This window comes from Ixodes scapularis, unplaced genomic scaffold, assembly GCF_016920785.2.
Source record: "Ixodes scapularis isolate PalLabHiFi unplaced genomic scaffold, ASM1692078v2 PGA_scaffold13__105_contigs__length_92229423, whole genome shotgun sequence".
NCBI classification, from domain to species: domain Eukaryota; kingdom Metazoa; phylum Arthropoda; class Arachnida; order Ixodida; family Ixodidae; genus Ixodes; species Ixodes scapularis.
The window spans coordinates 4372587-4388146 of NW_024609839.1; the positions used below are offsets into that span (position 1 = coordinate 4372587).

At 45.3% G+C, this 15560-nt stretch overlaps 1 protein-coding gene across 1 annotated transcript; it reads right to left on the reverse strand.

Moving 5' to 3' along the window:
• Positions 1-13742: 13742 nt before the first annotated feature.
• LOC120841040 (zinc finger MYM-type protein 1-like) lies at positions 13743-14963 on the reverse strand. Its single transcript, XM_040211873.1, has one exon. The coding sequence runs from the start codon at positions 14961-14963 to the stop codon at positions 13743-13745; it is 1221 nt and encodes a 406-aa protein (XP_040067807.1).
• Positions 14964-15560: the final 597 nt, after the last annotated feature.

The following is a 15560-nucleotide window of genomic DNA, read 5'->3' on the forward strand; positions in this document are numbered from 1 at the left end:
TTTATTGTTTATTTTATATTTAATGTGTTGCTAGGGTCCCAGTCACTAATTCGAACGAAAGCAATGTAAATTAAAAAAAAAAAAAGGCCAAAAACGCTTTGCATGGCCTCTTCAAGTACAGATGCAGCCTATGCTACAAGCGCGAGCCTTTGGTCCCGAGCACTTGCACTGCAGGAACGCGCATGCTTGGGCTCTGAAAACCCGGAGCTCGCTTTTTCAGCTTCCGATGTACTTACACTTAAAGTGAAACGGAGTGTTGTGTTGAGAACATCACATTTCAACAGAAAACTGGACTGTTTAACATGGTTTGCATTTTGTAGAGAAAATCAAATCCCGAGGTGCAAAATGCACGCTGCAAAAAGGTTCGCGCTCAGCGCAACCCATGTATTCAGAAATTAAAAAATTTTCTTTCTTGGCGCGGCGTCGTGAGGAACGGCGCGAGCGCCTGCCACCCCGAAAACGCGCTTTCTGGCAGGAGTGATTTCGCAAACGAAGTATGTTTGCAGGATCACGCTGTCTGCTCTGTGCCGAAGATGCGGAGCAGAGGAATCTGTACAACACAGTAGGTTTTTAACCCCCCCCCTCCCCCCCCCCCCCCCCCTTTTTGTTTTTCATTTGATGGTGCTCTTCCACAGAATACTTTTTAGTTCTAAGAGACTCCCTCCTTTGTTTGGGGTGCCAAGTCGACAATTATATTTCTGTCATTTGTTTGCAGTAATTCTCCATTTATTTTATTTTGCACCCAAAAACTGTGAAGTTTAAACAAAACTGCGAGAATCTGAGCGAGTGTTGACGTTCGGCTGTCCCTCAAAGGACACTAGAATCTTTCTTTTCAAGTATCCCTGCCGTACACACTTGTAGTTCTATTTATCGTCAGATTAATAAGTCATATTTAGTCCTTTGAATCCTTCTATTCTCGGGGACAACTTTCTGAGATTGTTCAGCAACAACGAAAACATGTCTGAGTGCCTCAATGATGTGTACATGTAGAATGATTCATGCAACAATTTTTGCACTTTCAGTAAATGCCGCTAAGAGGTAATCTCCGACGTTGATAGCTTGCAGAAACACCCATTAGTTTCCTTCTGTGCTCAATGGCAGACGCGGAAAAAATAAAGAAAAGAACAGCTTTCCCTTCCTCACCTCGCAGTTGGAACAAGCGGCGATGTGATCTGACGCTAATTGTATACCGCCAGTGTTCATCATAGTCGTGCTGGGGTTGGCAAGGAATAAAGCATGGGTTGAGCTTTAGGCATTATTAGAGTTCGGCTAGTCTTATCTTTGATTGAACACGAGACAACACGAATGTTTGGCGGTGCTGATTGTCAAAAACCGGAGCACTCGGCTCGGGCTCATGACTACCGAGTACGTCACGGTGTCGCATGACTCGTGGTGAGAAGTCGTGATGGCATGTGACGTCACGGTGTCAACAACGCTAATACATCTATATTTTTCTGCAACTCAAGAAGGTAGGGCGAGGGAAAGGAAGACCGGGAAGGAAAAAGCATACGAAACGTTGGAGAAGAGAGGGGTAATTGACGTTCTGAATTTAAGTCGACTTGACGCGGTGAGTCATGCGACCACGCCACGGAACCACGTGACGTGATATTATTTGACAGCATGTCTTGAAATTATGACGTCACGTGACCACGTGACACACGATTAATCGTAGTGCCAATACAAAAGCGCCACGAAAACCCGCAATTTCTTATACATTGCAATTCGGTAGATGACAATTTGATCACTACATAGAAATGCCAGCTGCCAATATTTACTTCTCCAACACTCACTTTGTAATAAAAAAAAATTACCGTGAACCGTTTTGAACCGGTTACCGTTATATTTTTTTTCGGTTCAGTTCCGGTTCAGTTCCAAGATGGCGGCGAAGATTCCGGTTCGGTTCAGTTCCCGTTCGGCTAAAAATAACGGTTCTGTTCCGGTTTTCGGTTCGGTTCGGTTCCGGTTCGACACTCTGGAGGGAAGTGACGTCAACGACACAGCAAACGCAGATTGGGTGTTGATTTCGTTTTCTTCTGTCAACATCCAATCTGCGTTTGCTGTGTCGTTGACGTCACTTCCCTCTTCGTAGTCTTCTGGGAGTCCAAAAAGCGCAACATAGCACCCCTGCCCACTGGATCCCCTGAGCATCGCAAGGCAACCCTCGATTCCCTCCTCACATACGTGAAGGAAGCCAAACTTACATAATTCATCTCAAACAAATCATAACATAAACTCATCCGCTCAAAGAAGATGACTTAAGTCAAGATCGGCTAGCGCAAAATCACCTTTTCATAATTATAACAAAGACATTTTCCAATCTTACAAAAAAGAAAAAAAAAACACACATTCTTTTACAAACATGAATGAAAACGGCACCATCAGCCCTACCTATGACCAAGATCAGTATCAAGAAAAAGAAGAAGAAAAAGAGTACGGGGTTCTGAGTTGCCATCCCATCTGTCTTCTTACAAAAAGAAAAAGAAGAAAACCACACATTATCCTACTGACATGAATGAAAATGCCACCATGAGCCCTACCTATGACCAAAATCAGTATCATCAGCACCACCCGAGCTTCGCCCCAATAAACATCATTCACCACGTGGAGATGCGGTAATTTTTTGTTTCTCCTTCCTTCAGTGTTCAGCTTGATGTATCATAACCAACTAGCTGAAGTCATCCCCGTAGTAACTATTTTTTGTTAGTTGTGGAGGCCATCATAGATTCCAGGTGCTGCACGCCGATCAGCGCTGCTGCGAGAGCTAAGGTGACCACCTTCCTGCTAGCGAAATGCGGGAAATGCGCGGCAAGGGAGGGGGGGGGGGGGGTGGGGGGGGGGAGGGGGGCGCTCAGTAGAGGAATTTTATTTACACGCACACCACGAACCGAGGCTCTGTTAACACATTTAATATCCTTTGCTGTTCAGTAGAGGAAATTTATTAACACACACTCCATTAACCGAGGCTCTGTTAACACATTTAATATCATGTGCTGTTGATACACCTGCAAAATGTATAGCAGCGATTAAGTTCAAATAATTTTCACTGCCAGTGATACATATTTTTAATGCTAAATGTGTTATTAAATATGTTGAAGTTGAAACCATAAAAATCGACTGCAGCAGAACTCGATGCATCAAATGCAAATAAGGAACAGTAAATCTTTGTGGGGTTATTAAACAGTTTTAGTATAGCGTTGCTGGACCTTACGTACGCAATACGCAATAGTATAGCGTACGCTAAAAATGACCTGCTCAGACTGAATTTAGTTGTGCGTTACGTTTTCAAGTGAACACCGCGCGAAATCATGGTTAAATTTGCTAGAGCCGTAGGATTCCGCGTGCTTATAGCGCAACCATGCTCCTGGAAAGAAATATTGAAAAAAAAAGTGTCCAAACATTTAATTTCAGATTAAACCAAGCCACAGCAGCTTCGTCAAGAGCGCTTTTCTGCGGGGTAAGAGGCTACGAGTACGAGTGCGTAGCCAAATTCGATCACGGAGCCTCCGTCAGTCGTCCAGTGGAACGACGACTGACGGAGGCTGGACCCTGATGTCCAGTGCATAGCGAGAACCTCGGCGATTTCTTTTAGAGTCTTTCGTCCGTCGGCGATGAACTGTGGGAATAGGCTTAGCGTTGAGCAGATCGCAGCGTCGACGCACACTGCGAGCGGCGAACATTTCCACTGTGCACTCCTTCAGCTGCAGGGCGATCTGATTCGACCGCGGTAGGTCCCAGAAAGAATCGCCGAGCTGAACACCACGCAGTTTCACGTAACACAGAACTTGGAAAACACCACGTCGCCCTTGCTGCGCCAGTCGAGGCAACCGCCATCTTGAAACTGGCGCTCTCGTTGGGTCCGAGATTTCTCGAGAGCGTCCCGCAAGGCCCGCAACGCAAAATCCCCAGCGTTGCGTGCGTACGTAATACGCTAGCCCTTCTATTGCGTTCTGCGCATGAGCACTTACGACCCGCAATCTCCTTGCGTACCCAAAGCTATAGCGTACGGTCCACTAAAACTGTCTATTGTTTCCTGTTAGCGCTTCTTTTATCAACAAGGTCCTACACAAATTGTTAACGCTGTGTTCTTTTCGATCTTTGTGAGTTGCAGGCTTTTTTTTCTTGTGTGGCTCCCTTCATTCAAAACAAATTCCACAGCAACCCTTTCGCACTGACACAGCCACCTGAAAATAATTACAGTAATTCGTATTTAAACTTTTGGCGAACGATTTTCTCTTACAATATTTCGCCACCAAGGGGAGAGGCACAAGGGCGCATACGCATCGGTTCTCCTGGAACAACGACGGTCGCTTCCCGCAATTCTTGGATATAAAATGGCGTACCATTGCGAATCACACGATTACCAGTAACCTCTGCGCTTCCCCCGCGTCCCGTTGTTCGGCGGCACCATGAGTTGCAGGGTGAATTTTACGACAGTGTGAAATGCGGGACATTTTGAAGATTCGTGAATTTCTCGCGGGACGCGGGACACGAGCCCTCAATGCGGGACTGTCTCTCGAGTCGCGGGACGGGTGGTCATCCTAGCGAGAGCAGGTGGACTTTCTCTTGCGACTCCTTTGTACGCACCCTCGCGTGAAGGAGGCGCAAAACGAAGCGACGCGCTTGCGTAAGCAGCTTTGACACCGTTAGAGCACCGAGGAAGCTGAGCTAGAGCTCTCTTAGCTACGGAGCACAAAATGGTTGATGCCGAGACAGGAAAACACTGGGCGTAATTCCGCCCTCACTTCAATTACAAGACACCAATTCCACACGCAAAAAAAAAGGAGGAGAGATTCGAAATATAAGTTAACTGAACCGCATTTGTGTAGAACGGCATGTAAAGTTATTTCTGGGGAAGGTCGCGATAAGCGAGAATGGAAGAAACTGACAAACGAGGCTTCTATGTCCCGAGTTGAATCGGCTGGAACGCTAGGTACTTCCTGCCCTCTGAGATGGTCACATGACCAGAATATCCCTCTCGCAGACAGGCCTGGAACGCTTCCGACTTGCGTATATGTGTTCTAAATATTCACGTGACAATCATTCACCGGGGCTGGAAGTAATTCCTGGGGCCCTAATCTACATTGCGGGACCAAGAGACCGGGACATAACCGCCTGCTGTGGTTGGCCAGCTCTGCACCGTTGACCAATCGGAGCAGGGGGCGAGGTCCCGGTCCTTTGGTCTTGCCGTGTAGATTAGGGCCCCGGCTCTCGTAGATAGTGCACAGATTTCATCTCCAAATTACTGCAAAACCTCTACTCTTGTTTTACGCAGATGGAATTGTTCCAGGAATTTGAGGTGGATAGTATCACTGCGCCAGTTTGTTAGCTGGCAGAAGCAGGTACAATGCACTTGGTGAAAATTGGTTGTTTTGCAAATTATTGTACTATGTTCCCTGTTTGAGATCCCCGTGAGGGCCGGTGAGGAAATAAATAACTTTTGAAAAATAAACTGAAATGCAAGAGCGTAGACCAGCCCTATGACGTTGTCTGACCAGAACAGAGTTTCTTGCTTGTTGTTGCTATTTTTAGTGCTGAAGTGTGCGTCAAGAATTAGAGTGTCGCAGGTTCTTGTCACATCTACGGTGGCATACTCTACTTTTCTGTTGAAAATGCCATTCAAGGTTCAGACAATTTTCCGCTCCTTTTAAAGAAGCAAACAGGCGGAATAGCAGACGCGCAGATCGAAGCAATGGGACGTCGGCTGACCCGCTTGCGTCGATCGTCGAGCTCCGGTCACCGCTGAGCCGATCGGGTGGCGGAAGCCTACGTGCTAGTTCTGGCCCCTCTGGCTGTGTTCCAAATCTTACCCAAATGGATCGGAGTTACTCCAGCGGATCGTATCACGTGACAGCACAGATTGAAAAACGCGGGACGCAGGTAGGTTTTAAAACGCCAAGGTACCAAACCCTTACCCTGGAGTAGGATCGAGTAAATTTCGGAACATTGCCTCTGTCGGGCGACCATAGTCGCTGACAGGATAAGAACGCCAGGGCGCGCCTTCTGTTGTGCTTCGGCTGCCTGCGTGAGCTTGAAGTGCCTGAAAGTCCGTTGATGAAGTTGGAAAGCACGCGCCGGAGGCGGGACAACTGAAGCCCCTCCCTGCCGTTCTTACCTTGTCAGCGACTGTGGTTGGCCTTTTGCACCAAGGACCGTTCCAGCTGGCCCCTTTTTTCCTTGGAAAAAATAAAATTAGTTTGAAGAATGCCCCGGAAGTGCATCCCACACCCTCGTTACTGCAGGTCGCGTTGCACCGCGAAGCGCAAATAGTTTGATGCAGAGGCGCACGTTGAACCCAAGTCGCCTAACTCGTCGTCAGAGGTGGGCGCATATAAAAAATCTGAATGCGAATCAAATATGAACAATGCACTCTTATCGTGAGTTGAGCATAAATACTTAAGTGTATTGTTTATGTTTATTCAATTGTTTATTTAATTCATATGTTTATTCGATTGCGCATATCGCGCAATGATCTCCCATCTTTTGCTTTTAATCTCGGAACATATTGAGACTAACCCTGGCCCTAACTCCCCCGTAAACAATGCCATTCTGGAAACGCTGACGCGTCTTGAAGCAGGCCAAGCAAATATGCTTGCTGCGATTACATCTTTGCAACGTGATCAGCAAGTGGCCGATGACAGGGCCATACTTCTTAACAATAGGATTACTAACATTGAGCATGACATCATGGCATTAAAGAGTGCATCAGCTCAGCCACAACACCTAACAGCCCTCTGAATACCATCCCATCGAAACTTTCTTAATTAAAAGCGAGGTGCGACGACGCCGAGAACCGTCTCCGTCGATAAAACCTACTTTATTTTGGTAAACAGGATTCCCAGAGTGAAACGTGGGCGAAGTCCGAAGAAGTTGTCATTATTTCTGCTTATATAGATTGGGCATCGAGCTGAATCCTTCCAACCTCGAAAGGTCTCATCGCTTAGGACGCTTCACGGAAAACAAATCCCGCCCTATAGTTGTCAAGTTGCTACGTTTTAAAGATAAGGAATCAATATTGGCGGCCGGTCACAAACTAAAAAATACTACTTTCGCCGTCCGTGAAGACTTTTCTGCATCAGTTCGCCTAGCGCGCGGCAAGTTATACCAGTTTGCAGAGCCGCAAAACGTGCCCTTTAAAATCCGCTTTGATAAACTTCACATTCATAACAAGCGTTACATTTACGATCCGATTAGTGACTGCGTAAAGGAGCTTGAAGCATAACTAAATGGGAATAAAAAAAAACGCCTCCCGACACCAAGCAACTGTCGGATCAAAACTAAAAAATCGCAGTCTCATGTTGTTACTTTTACAAATGTTCGTAGTTTCCTGCCTAAGAAAGATGAAATATGCAGTCTTCTCGACGACTGCAACTGCGACATAGCTATATTTACGGAAACTTGGTTAAAACCGGACGTTAACGACGATGAGCTTTTTTATTCGAACATGAGCTTTTCTGTATATTTTTGCGATCGGCCTCGGCAGCGTGGTGGTGGCGTCCTTGTGGCCATAAAAAAAGAAATGCCTTCATTTTACGTTCAACTATCCTGCGCTCTCAAGCTATGTTGTGTTTGTCTTTCATCGCAGTTTAGCAAAACGCTTTTTGCAGTGTGCTATAGGCCCCCAGGTTTTGAGTGCTCTTTTGTTAATAAACTACATACTGCCCTAAACGAAATCACAATACGATTTCCCAAGGCGAATCTTTTACTGTTCGGTGATTTCAACTTCCCTGAAATCAACTGGCGGTTACTCACATCTACGTCACGTGATTCCAAGCACTTTCTTGACGTTTGCATGTTGTTCAATCTTAGTCAAATGGTCGACAAGCCTATCCGTGATGATAATATCCTATGTTAGTCCTTGTATCATCGCCCCATCTTGTGCAATCTACTATTTACATGCCTGGTCTTAGCGACCATAGCATAATGAATATATTGATCACACTGCCTGTTCTTGTTAAATCGCCCATGTCTAAAGTCATACGCGATTTTAATAAAGCTGATTACGCTGGTATTAATGCTAAGCTCACCGTCTTTTTTGACGTCTTTCTATCTTCTTTTTCGTCGCGGTCCGTGGAGGACAATTGGTTGTTATTTAAGCAAAAGGTTACTGACCTGATCAACTTACATGTTCCCTTGCTGCGGATTCGTGGAGATGTTGGGCAACCATGGTACAATAAAAAGCTGAAATCAATTGATAACAAAAAGAAGCGCCTTTTTCAAAAAGCGAAGGCTAGTGGTTCTCCTTCTGTGTGGAATAAGTATTTTCAGTGCCTAAAAGAGTACACTGCGTTAATTAAAACTTTCAAGAAGAAGTATTTTCATCAGGACTTGCCCAACATTCTTCGAACCAACCCTACTAAATTTTGGAAAACGATTACACCCAATCCTAGTATGCAGTCCGTTGAGCTAGTTGACAAGGGCGGTGTCGTTGTGCCCGGCGAACTTACCCCGTCAGTAATGAATTATTACTTTTCTTCCATCTTCACAACGGAGCCACCAGAAAATATTCCCTCCCTCCCTCTACTTCCGTTTTCCCAAATGCCTCCGATCACTGTCACTGCATCTGGAATTTCTAATTTTTTAGAAAAACTGAAGGTATCTTCTGCCCCGGGACCTGATACAATTTGCTCAAAAATACTGAAGAACACGAGAGACATCTCCTGTTTATTTCTTCAGCTAATTTTTAACCAGTCATTGTCAGACGGCTGCGTTCCAACGGACTGGAGGATTGGCCGGGTCATTCCTGTCTTCAAAAGCGGTGATCGATCCCTTCGTGATAACTATCGTCCCCTATCGCTCACATGCATTGCATCGAAGCTTTTAGAGCATATCATCCTCTCTAACGTTATGAATCACCTAACCTGTAATAACCTTTTTTTTCCAAAACCAGCATGGTTTTCGCCAGGGTCATTCCTGCGTCACCCAACTTTTTTTAATTTTCTCACGACCTGCACACTAACCTTGACTCGCTCTCTCAAACGGATGCCATCTTCATAGACTTTTCCAAGGCTTTCGATCGGGTTCCTCACCTACGCCTACTCGCAAAACTATCGCGACTCAATATTGATCCCTTAATCGTATCTTGGATTCACAGCTTTCTCTCATCCAGAGTCCAATATACAGTCGTCAACACTTTAGAATCGAACCTTACCGATGTTTTGTCTGGGGTCCCACAAGGCAGTGTCCTAGGTCCGCTTCTTTTCTTGATCTTTATTAACGACCTTCCAAATTCTATCACCTCTAACATACGTTTATTTGCTGATGATTGTGTCATTTATCGCCAAATAAATTGCTCCTCCGATCTCCTTCTTCTTCAGAAAGACCTCGACAATATAACCAAATGGTGTGATCAATGGCTAATGTTACTAAACCACTCTAAATGTAAGTTTGTCTGTTTTTCTCGAAAACATTCCCCATCTCTTTTCAAATATTCTCTAGGCTCATCAACAATTGAGTGTGTTCAATCGTACAAATACCTTGGCGTTCATTTTTCTTCCCATATGTCTTGGACCCTCCACATTGACTCCATACATGCCGAAGCTTCCAGAACGCTTGGTTACATTCGACGTTGTCTGCACTCAGCCCCTCCAGCTTTGCGCCAGCTGGCCTACGAAACTTTTGTGCGTCCGAAAATTGAGTATGCTGCTGCCATTTGGTGCCCACACCAGATTTACCTCACTAACTCCTTAGAATCTATTCAAAATCGTGCTACACGATTCATTTTTTCCAGGGATGGGCAAAATACATGAAAATATGTATCAAAATACAAATACAAAATTCTTCGTCAAAAATGTATTTAATTACAAATCTAATTACATTTCCAAAAAAGCATTTATGTACAAGATACAAATACAACCAAATGTATTTGGTCTCCTCCAAATACTTTTCCAAATACATTCGTCACAATTTGCGTCAGCGACTTCAGGGCACCTGCAACGGGTTTCTGGGTATCTCATTTAAATTTTGCATCGCACACTCGGGAGTTAGTGTGTGAGGCTCTAGTAACGTAATAAAAAATATAATAATAAAAATGTAATCGGCTTGAACGCAATAGGTGAAAAAAGTACAGAGCTTCAAGCAGTTTGTTTTGTCGATTACATTTTGGTATAGAACAACAAAGAACCGAGACGACCAAGACGCCCAGCCCTAGCTAGAGAATTTTTTATTGTTGCAACTCGCACCAGTTACGTAAATCTGGACGACCCGCGCATTTAAAATGTTCCAGGCAAAAATATGGATGGAAATCAGGCTGAAAAGCATCATAAGTTGTCACAAGCACTTATTTAACCAGTCTGCCTGTCAACGTCGGTTCCGTCACTATTTTTGCCCGGGCCTGGACTAGCGCCGCAACCACAAAGTCACTAAACACTTGTGCTTGATTGAGAGACACTGCGTTCGGTGCAGAACGTAGTTTTCTTCCTGCTCTGGACAGTCGCAATAAATTTGAGGGATGTATTTTCGCCCAAAAAATTTTATTTAATTACAAGTGTATTTGAAATACCCACGTTTTAGTATTTAAATACACACGTCAAATACATTACCCAATTTGTAATTAAATACAAATCCAAAATACACAAAGTATTTGAAATACGTATTTCAAAGACTTGCATTTCAAATACTGCCCATCCCTGATTCTTTCTAATTATGAACGCACTGCCAGTGTGGCGGCCACGAAGGCTTCCTTATGCCTCCCCACTCTCATTTCTCGCCGAAAATTATTACGCATCTGTCTTTTCCAGAAGATTTTTTATTACCACCCTCTACTCAGACAGTCTCTACTGTTAGAACCGCATCGTTCATCCCGACGACTTTTTAGCTCCCTTAGGGTACGTCGCATCCATGGTTCCACTGTCACCTTTAACAGCTCATTCCTTCCCCTTGCCATAATAGAGTGGAACAATCTACCGGACCATGTAGTGCTCATCAGTGACCCCGACCTCTTCAGACATGCTGTATCGTCTATATTTATTATGTAATCAGTGCGATGCTCCTACCTATGGCCAGTGCTCAGAAACATCTTGTTTCTATGTTTTGTTTTTTGTTTTTATTGTATAAAAGTTCTACTTGTGTGCTTCTTTGCATTCCCCCCCCCCCCCCCTTATGTATTGCCCCTGGCGGGGCCTTTGAGGGATAATAAATGAAACGAAATGAAATTAAAGAAATCGCAACTCGCAAATTTCTGAACCCATGAAAAGAGGCAGTTCTGTCGCACAAAAACACTGTTTTTTCAGATTCCCCTCACACTTTTTATTTCAAATTCCCTCCCATGCCTTCATGATTTCGAGTGCTTGTATACCTGATTCTTGCATTTCTTTGACAACATTCGTGGGAAATATGTGAAAGCGTTTTTGTTTTGTTTTTGTAAAGAAAACATACATCTGTGTATCGCTTTGCCACTTTATTTTATGGTATTCTCAAACTGCTAGTTTTAGTGCTGTTCTAGAACAGGGATCTCTAAACGTCTTGGCTAACGGGCCGCATTGGGTACCTGTCGCAGTCTCGAGGGCGGGAATATACGTATACAATATAAACGAGGAAATACCCAATAAATAAGCCTAAACAACTTTTTAGCTACAAAAATTGAGACAAGATGCAATAATCAAAACAAACTATGGTAGATGATTATGTATAGTATCGTTTCTATTGTAATATGTTGCTAATTTTGAGATTACAAAATAATTGGATATTCACACACGCCAGAAGACTAACGAGAATAGTAGCTGTGATGACGACAATTCATGCGAGCGTTATGACGGAAGACATTAAGCACGATATACATGAGAACGCAAAAGGAAGTTTGCCATAGCATGCGCTGACATGAAGCAGGGAACTGCGAGTAATATTGTCGGTGATGACATTGTACACTAAATAGTATGGCGAGAGAACCCACGTTTTCATGCAGTTCTCATTCATTTGAGCTTTTGGTGCGCCTCGCAACATTTTATTCTTTTATTTTTTATTAATTTTTTTGGCGTATGTAGCAACGGGCTGCGGGTTGTGCATCAGTGGAAAAACCGCGGCTATCTGCGAGCCGGCCAGAACACCTCCGCGGGCGCCGGGGTTTTGAGATCTCTGTTCTAAAATGATGCATGGTATCCTTATCACTGCAAGTGCAGTGATGTGATTGGCCTATGCAATTTCGGAGCACCTTTCGGAGCAACCAAAACAATGTTTTGGAGCAGCAAAAGAGGCTTTTGGAGCACCGAAGACAGTGTTTCGGAGCAGCAAAAGTGGCGTTTGGAGCAGATATTCTCAGAAAAATAAACATATTCGTTCTAAGTGCAGTACAAACAGGGACAGTTTGTGTAGTGTTCTGATGTGACGTGTTGTCAAGGAACTCGCTGCATGTGTTTTTACTACTGAGACATCCCACTAGTGTATACAGTGCTGTAAACATCGCCGAGCAATTCCGAAAAGCCATTTGCCACCGTTTTACTGGTTCCCGAGGTGCCAGATTTTCGTCAAAAGTAAGCAAACGTAAAACAATGGATTGCAAGCGTCCCGGCTGGTGCCTCTGTCGTGCAATCATGTTCGCATGTACGTGAGAGCAACTTTGGCAGGCTTGCAGTTGCGCGTGCTTCGTCGCGCGAGCGGAGACAACGGCTGTTCGATCGAAATTGAAACCATGCCATCTCCACTCCGTCGCCCATTGAATCGCAGAATTGCCTGTAAAATGTAACTGTGAAGCATACGACAAAGAATAGTCCAGCGGCACGTGCTTGCCAGGCCGGCAAACAAGGTACAAGCTAAACACACACATAAAAAAAGAAACTGAGTGCATCGATGCAAGACATCGCGAGCCGGGGTCAAAAAGTTCTTGGAGCTGAACTCGAGACAAACAAGCTCGCTCTGCGGGTTCAACGTGCAGACATTGCCTTCTTTGCTTTAGCTCGCTTCTCTTTACCGACTTTCTTTCGCAGCAGATTTTTCACGTACAGGGGTCCCCCTCGAAAGAAAGCCCACCGAGAGAAACCTAGGTAATTATTATTTCGACAAGCAGTTTTTGAGCTAAAGAGGGATTTTCGCAGTATATAGCGTATGATTTAAATAAAAACAGGAATGTTGGTGAACATGCGGCGGTGCTTAATTTCATTTTAGAAAGCGCCATATCTGCAGCGACGTGGGGACGACAACACCCGACGTCGCGAGACCACGGTGACTAAAAGGCGGGGACCAAATATAGTTTTCACACGGCCGTTGCTTTCAGGACTGAATGCTTCAGTTCACAAAGTAACTCCTGCCTCGCAAAAACGTGGTTTCGTTTCACAGCATGACGGCGTGGCTGATACCCGGCACGCTAGCGTCGGAACGTCGACACACACCCGCGTCTATTGGCGACGTGCGCAATCGAAAGCATCGCTGTGATCTGCCTTTCACGATTGGCCGAGTACTGACTATCATGGGCGTCCACAGAACTTTTTCCAGGGGGGCACCCGTGCACATAAAGGGCCGGGGAAAGGGGGAGGGGGTGGGTTAAGGGAAAAGAAATTGCCGAAGATGCGCGATTTCCGGTGTAAACTTCAAGGATAAAAAAAAAATTAGAAACGGCAAGGTAAACTGCCAGGCTTAAAAAAGAGACTGGATTTTGTTATTGAACAAAGCAAGTTTAATTATTCAAAATGCAGAAAAATTATTAAAAATATGTTGGCAACAAGAGTGCCAAGTCTCTATGAACGTGGGTTCGCGGCTCACGCGAACTGATGACCAGCACACAACACGAAATGTTCACCAATATGCGACTGTAGTTAGTCTTCCTTGAATAACAGCTGCAGACACCTTGGACTTTTCTGGGCAAATTGCGTGATTACACGGGTGATAAAGCCGTCCTTGTGTTTCATTACACGCTCCCGGTGTACGCTCATCATACAAAGGCCGTCCAGCCTATCGTTCCTCTTAGTTGAACGTAGCCACGTCTTCACTCTCCTTAGTGTACTGAACGAGCGTTCGACAGTGCAGGTGGTAACTGGTAAGGCAAGAGCCACCTCGATGGCGTTTGCGACAGCGGGAAAGAACGTCTTTGCCTGAAGCAGAAGTTCGGGATAAGATATTTCTGAGCAGTCCTCAGTTCTGTTGAGCCACATCTCGTACCAGGAGATGCCCTCTTCCTTGAAGTTTTCGATGCCGTAAAAGCCTTGGAGTTCATCGGCGAGAACAGCAAACTCAACGCGACTCAAGTGCTTCATTCTTGCTGGATGCAGCCGGAGAAGTCTGTAGCTCTTCATGTTGCTTTCAGAAAAGCGGCGAGCCAAAGAAGCATTGAGAGAGTCCAAGTACGGCACATATATTGCCACGCGGTAATACTCTTCCGGCAACTGTATCCCGTAGTTGTCTCGGTGGGCCTGCTGTGAGGCTTGTCTGGGTACAGATATCAACACGCCTAGATGATTGGCCGCTTCACTTGCTGTCTTCATGATATCCGAGAACTGCTCTTCAGCGTTGGTCCGGTGGCCGCGAAAAATATTCTGCAGCTCAGTGATGTGGTTGTGTACAGAATGGAAATTCATGGATACACTCTGCAAAACGTTCGTAACCGGTTCCAGCCGTGCGCTGTATTTCGCGACAATGTGCAAAGAGACGATGAAAGATGAGCTCGTTGTTCCGCAGTGGAGGATATGAGCGCGTTGCCTCGTTCCAGCATTCGAGCTTGATTCCATTGATGCCAGGTCCTCGAGCGCTTCGACTGTGGCCACGTAATGCTCAGAGAAGATCCGAATTGACTTGTATTTTGCAGACCACCTTGATTCACGCAGCATCGGAATGTTGGGCACCAATTTCCTTCGGAGCACGCTCTCACGGAAGAAGTTTATGGTTTGTTTGATGACCCCTATCGTGTTTCGAATTTCAGAGACCTCGTTCAGATCGTTGATCACGAGATTGAGTTTGTGACTTGCGCAGTGGAAGAATAGTGCCTTAGGAAGCTCTTTCTGTATTTCCAGCTTCTTTTCCAGCCATTGTAGAGCATCCATCGTATCCCTGTCGAACGAGGTTCGACAGAATCAGCCCGGCATCCTTCAAAAACTTCAAGATTGTGGTGGCGATGCAAGCGGAGTTCAGTTGTTCCAGCTCTAAAAATCCCATAAACTGCTCCCGAACGAATGCCTCGGTCCCGCCTTGTCAATAAAGCGAATGCCTATAGACAGCTGTTCTGTTCCTCCAATGTCCGCCGTTTCGTCCGCAAGGACGGAGAAAGCCAACGCTGTGTTACCTTCAAACACAATTTGCTCTCTCAGGATGTCGCCACAGATTGTGATGATCTCGTTCTGGATCCGGACAGAAGTGTACTTTGCGTTGCCAGCACAAGAAGCGAAGTGTTCCTGAAGTCGAGCATCTCCAGCTTCCACCCGAAAATCAAGGAGATCGTTGAAGACTCCACTGTCAGACTGCTTCCCGCGAATAGGCAAGTCATGCGTTGCGCAAAAGATGATGGTGGGAACTATAGGAAATAGTTTCTCGTGGTTCTTTTCAACTTGGTGACGCAGTGCTCTGTTCAGCTGCTGTGCAACGGGTAGCCTGCTTGCTCATCATTACATTCATAAAGTCTTGTGAGGCTGCCATTGCTTCCT